Source organism: Lithobates pipiens, unplaced genomic scaffold (assembly GCF_037356315.1).
Source record: "Lithobates pipiens isolate NorthernLeopardFrog02 unplaced genomic scaffold, aLitPip1_a1.2 Scaffold_13, whole genome shotgun sequence".
In the NCBI taxonomy this organism is placed as follows: domain Eukaryota; kingdom Metazoa; phylum Chordata; class Amphibia; order Anura; family Ranidae; genus Lithobates; species Lithobates pipiens.
The window spans coordinates 447,044,983-447,050,982 of NW_027507718.1; the positions used below are offsets into that span (position 1 = coordinate 447,044,983).

Genomic DNA, 6,000 nt, shown 5'->3' on the forward strand with positions numbered 1-6,000 from the left:
ACTCTAGTTTGTAGACGCTATAACTTTTGCGCAAACCAATAAATATACGCTTATTGACATTTTTTTTTACTAAAGACATGTGGCTGAATAAATTTTGCCCTAAATGTATGACTAAAATTGAGTTTATTCGATTTTTCTTATAACAAAAAGTAGAAAATCTTTTTCTCTTGAAATTTTCGGTCTTTTTCCATTTATAATCGCAAAAAATAAAAATCGCAGAGGCAATCAAATACCATCAAAAAAAGCTCTATTTGTGGGAAGAAAAGGACGCAAATTTCGTTTGGGTACAACATTGCATGACCGCGCAATTACCAGTTAAAGCAGTGCAGTACGAAATTGTAAAAAGACCTCTGGTCCTTAGGCTGACAATTAATGTGTTCCTATTTCCACTATCAGTCACAGTAAGGCATGGTTCACACCGCACCACCACAACATGACCAGATGCCAAACCAAAGACCATTACCTGACACTGCAGTTCTGATGCTCTCCTTCCTCTCATTCCAAACCTCATGATGGTTAAAACCAGCAGATTCTTTACCCAGTCCAACCACTACAACACTGGGAAACTCCTAAAAGAAACAAAAAAAAGTTATTCTCTAACGCATATATAAAACACAAAAACTCAGCCAAGAGTTTTTTTTAACCGCTTTAAAAATAAACTCCAAGCACACAGTTGAACACACAGATTATGTATAAGGAAGCAGTTTTACCTAACAGCGGATTTGGATTTTTGTGCAACCAGTCCGGAGATTTTCAAAACCCAGTAGTAGTCTACTGTTACAGAGAGAGGCAGGTAATGGCTGCTTCAACTTTGTCTGAACCTCTATACTAATAGGAAGGTACACGGAAAATTAGGAGTATATTATATTAACAAGACTGCCCTACAATCAAGATCAAATGAGTGGACATATTTGTATAACTTGCCATAGGCTGGGTTCACACTAGTGTGAATTGGATGGATCCCCCCCATCCAATTCGCAATAGCAGGAGATTGTGATCGGCTCTCTATGGAACCGGTTCACATATCTCCGCAGCGGTTTCCGGTGTGATTTGCACAGGTGTCCTGTGCATCTTTTGGTCCATTTCACATCCGAAATCACACAAAATTCTGGCCGAAATCAGACCTGAAACGGTGAACGAGGACGCACTGGACTTCTGCTGTGAGCCGTTACATATTCAAGTGTGAACCCAGCCTAAAGCCTCGTACACACAGACTTTTGTCCAAAGGGCGTGTGCTGGGAACTTGTCTTGCATACAAACGGTACCCAACTGTTGGCCAACAAACACGAACGTAGTGACGTACTACGCGGAATTTCAGCTCTTGAGTGCCACCAATTGGGCCTTCTGCTAATGACGTGTTTGGTGAGCATTGATTCCGAGCATGCATGTTTGCACTTTGGACTTGTGTGATGGACTTGTGTACACACAAGATAGGAAAATCTGACAACAGACCGTTTGCCACTGAAAATTTACTAGCCTGCCATCCAACATTTATTGGCCGAAAGTTGGACAACAATTGTCTGATGGAGCGTACTAACGGTCGGATTTTTAGGCAAACAGTCTGTCATCACACAAGTCCCAGACGAAAATCTGATCGTGTGTACGAGGCTTTAAAGTGAACAAAAACGAACTAAACTACTGTTGGCATCCGCAGGTGACTGCCCATCAAGCCAGGTTATGTTTACAAAACTTATCTAAATTACCGCTAGCACGAGCAGCTGCTCAGAGAAGCTTAGGTTCACTTTATTATTGATTAGATTGCTTTAGTAATTTTCTTTCAGGGGCCCCAAAGCACATTATGTGCCATTAAACTTGGATGCACTCAGTAAAATGTTATACAAGAGTAAATTTGGCCAGGAGTCAACTGACCTACCAGCATGTCTTTGGAGCATGGAAGGATACCGGCGTACCTGGAGTCTATGCAAGCATGGGGAGAACATGCAAACTCCATGCAGATAGCATTATTTACTAAAACAGGATCACACAGAATCGCATGAAGCTCTGCATAAAAACAAAACAATCCGCTTCCAGGATTTATTGTTAAAGGTTAATTGAACAAGCTGAAGTTGGAAGCCAAAGTTACTATGCACAGCTGCACCAGATTCTGTGTGCTCCTGTTTTAATAAAGAGCCCCCAGTGTGTCCTGACCAAGAATTGAAACAAGGACCCCATTGCTGCGAGGTAGAAATACTAACCACCAAGTCACCATTTCTATTAAACAAGGAATAATAGTATAAATATTTTATTATTATACAAATGGTGTATAACTAGAAGTATTTGACCATCAAGATTGTGAGTTTTTATACATTTTACAATGGAATTCTGCCTATAGAATACCTCATGTAAACCATAAAATATCCGTGATTTGCCTTTCTTGAGCGAAGGTCCAGATCTGCAGGTGAAACGGACAATGTACCGGTTTATTTTTGTCAAATGTCAGTGACGATTACAAAGCCATATAGCATAATTAACCGTAGAGCTGCACGATTCTGGATAAAATGAGAATCACAATTTTTTTACTTTGAAAAAGATCAAAAATAAAAAAAATAAGGATTCTCTCATGATTCTCGGCGTAACATCATCTTTTACATTATACAAAAAAATTGGGCTAACTTTACTGTTTAGTTGTTTTTAGTTCATTGAAGTGTATTTTTTCCCCCAAAAATAGCTTTTGAAAGACAGCTGCACAAATACAGTGTAACATAAAATATTGCAACCACCACCATTTTATTCTCTAGGGTCTCTGGGGCCAAAAATATATATATAACATTTGGAGGTTCTAAGTAATTTTCTAGCACAACATACCGATTTTACCTTGTAAGCAACAATTGTCAGAAAAAGGCTTATGCCCCATACACACGGTCGGATTTTCCGATGGAAATCGGATCATGCTGTTGGAAAATCCGATCGTGTGTGGGCTCCATCTGACTTTTTCCGTCAGAATTTTCCCACGCACAAAGTTTGAGAGCTGGATCTAAAATTTTCCAACAACAGAATCCGATCGTTTAAATTCCGATCGTGTGTAGATAATTCCGACGGACAAAGTGCCACGCATGCTCAGAATAAACTAAGAGACGAAAGCTATTGGCTACTGGCCCGTTTAAAGTCCCGACGTACATGTTTGACGTCAGCTCGTTCAGAACGATCGGATTTTCCGACAACTTTGTGCGACCGTGTGTATGCAAGACAAGTTTGGCCATCGGAATGTCCGACCGTGTGTATGGGGCATAAGTCTTTTAAGTGGTTAAACTGACCTAATTTACAGACAGAAGTTTATCCCTTTGATCTAAAAGAACCAAAAGATACATTGTTTCTGTTTATCTCAGTGCTGACCAATCATGGAAATGCCGGATTAAGATCATAAGGGGGGGGGGGCTGAATCAAGGTCGCAATTTTTTAATGATTAATCGTGCAGCTCTAAAGGTAGCAGAAAATTTACATTACCTCGTCAACTGATCCCTTAGCTTCCCAGACACAATGGTATCAAACCTGTCCCCTGCCTGAGTGAGGACCAGGTTTTCTTCCTCCTTATTTTTTTCATACACACCCAACACAAGACCCTGAAAAAAAAAAACATTTGATACGCGTTTTACAATTGTGTGCGGCTGTATATAGAGTGACGTTTATTTTTTGGTCATCAGCACTTAGGTTGAGTTTTTTCAATGGTTAAAAGCCGGAACATTGTTAACAAAATTATTTTTTGTACATATATGATGACACAGATTGGTTACATTGGCTTTGAACTAAATTACAGGAAAGCTGGCAGAGACAACAAATGAATGCATTAACCACTCTGAAAGCTTTTAGCCCCTTCATGACCAGAGCATTTTTTTGATGATCAGCACTGCACTACTTTAACCACTTCAGCCCCAGAAGGATTTGTCACTTTAAACTGACAATTCTGCAACGCTATACCCAAACAAAAATTACCCAAAAACAGAGCTTTCTTTTGGTGGTATTTGATTACCTTTGCGGTTTTTATTTTTTGCGCTATAAACAAAGAGTGACAATTTTGGAAAAATATTTTTTTTTTTTACTTTTTGCTATAATAATACATATCCAAAAAAAGTTAAATAAAAAATGTATTCATTAGGCCGATATATATATTCTACATATTTTTGGTTAAAAAGCTGTAAGCTACAGCGATTCGCGCAGGGAGCCGACCTGCCGCAGTATATCTACGTGAGCTGGTCAGCTAGTGTTCGGTCATGCAACACTGTACCCAAATTAAATTTTTATCATTTTTTTTTTTAACACAAATAAGAGTGGTATTTGATGACCACTTTTTTTTTATTTTTTATTATATAAACAAAAAAGACCAAACATTTAAAAAAAAAAAATTCTATTTTCTCATTTCTGTTATAAAACATATGCAATAAGAATCAAAAACTAAAATCTCTTTATAAATTCAGGCCAAAATGTACTCAGCTTAAAAAAAAAAAAAAAAAAAAAAAAAAAAAAAAAATATCAATAAGTGTATGTTAATCGGTCTGTGTGAAAGTTTAAGCAACTACAAACTCCTCTCGCTGACGCCAACGGCGGGGACTACTCCTCCCACTGACGCCAATGGTGGGGCACTACTCCTCCCACTGACGCCAATGGTGGGGCACTACTCCTCCCACTGACGCCAACGGCGGGGCACTATTACTCCCCTTAATAACAATGATGGGGCACTATTACTTCCACTGATGCCCATTATGGGGGTTTGATTACTCCCTCTGATGAGTGCAGCTCCCCTAAAGTTTGAAGACCTCTGCTTCAGACAACTGACCTACCAGAACATGTTTTGGAGTGTGGAAGGACACTGGCTAAAGGACAGGGAGATCATGCAGATGGGACCCTGTTTAGGGTTCAAACAGATTCCTCTAGGGCTGTAAGGTAGAATATTACCCCTGAAGTCCCTGTGCGATTCATCACATGCCGGACAAAGGGGCCCCGCACAGCTCCAAAATGTTGCACTTTATTCATTGTGACGTGATCAGCAATCAATAAAACATTGGATGGGTAGGGAACAATACATGGTGTGCTAGCTAATATGTACATTGGGAAAATTAGGGACAGAGAATTAGAAATTAGAGTGTAGCCTGGGCTGGACCTCATGTCACAATGCTGATCAGTAGCATGTAGAGATCCAAGACCCAGCACTCCAACACAAGCCAATACCTGATCTGTCTCCCTTCCAAACTGCCTCCATCGAGTGTCTAGCATGAATATATTACTATGGACAAGGATAGCAGCTTCTGTGTGTGTGTAAACGCATCATGATAATACATGTGTCATGCAAACAGTACATTTAATACACAGCCAGGGAGAGAGGGGCTCACCTTCCTGCCAGTGTTGTAGCATTGAGCTGACAGTGACAGGCGCCGACAGCTGCCGTGGTGAAGACTCCTCTGCAGAACACATCTGATCGGATGCAGCATGATGTCTGCCAGGACCTGTCACTGCACAGCTAGTGCCCTCTAACATGTGACTGGAGGCGCACAGTGATGACGTTTTAGGAGAGAAGCTAGACTGCCCGCCCATTGCCCTATCACAAGAAAGATCCCAGACCCCTCCCCTCCATCACTTCTTCTACGGGTGTCTATTATTGTAACTCACGTCTGCCACCTAGCGGTACTGCACAGAATAGTCACTGCAGGAAATCATGTACAAGGCACAAAGGATCTGAGAAGTATAGAAATCCACAGCAACCAATCAGAGACCATCTGTTTGACAGCAAACCTCTAAAAGCAGGGCTAGTCCTATGTTCTTCATGTATGATTTATTTTTAAATTTGTATTTTACAATTTTTTTATTATTTTATGTCCAGCACTGCATACCTCCCAACTTTTTAAAGCAGTTGTATAGTTAAATTTTTGATTTTAACCTACAGAAAAGCCTATAATAAGGCTTACCTGTAGGTAAAAAGAATATCTCCTAAACCTATATGGTTTAGGAGATATTCCCCTCGCAATGAGCCGCTGACTTCAGCGACACATGCGCACAGGGGATTTTCAG

General features: G+C 40.2%; 1 protein-coding gene across 1 annotated transcript in view; it reads right to left on the reverse strand.

Annotated features, from left to right (window-relative positions):
* LAP3 (leucine aminopeptidase 3) overlaps positions 1–5,488 on the reverse strand; it is a 29,072-nt gene extending 23,584 nt beyond the window's left edge. The window contains exons 1-4 of the mRNA XM_077477732.1: positions 5,325–5,488; positions 3,445–3,560; positions 2,338–2,392; positions 464–569 (exon numbers count right to left, since the gene is read on the reverse strand). Of these exons, the coding sequence (XP_077333858.1) occupies positions 464–569; positions 2,338–2,392; positions 3,445–3,560; positions 5,325–5,423 (376 nt within the window). The 5' untranslated portion in view covers positions 5,424–5,488. The remainder of the gene's footprint in view (positions 1–463; positions 570–2,337; positions 2,393–3,444; positions 3,561–5,324) is intronic.
* Between the last annotated feature and the right edge of the window lie 512 nt (positions 5,489–6,000).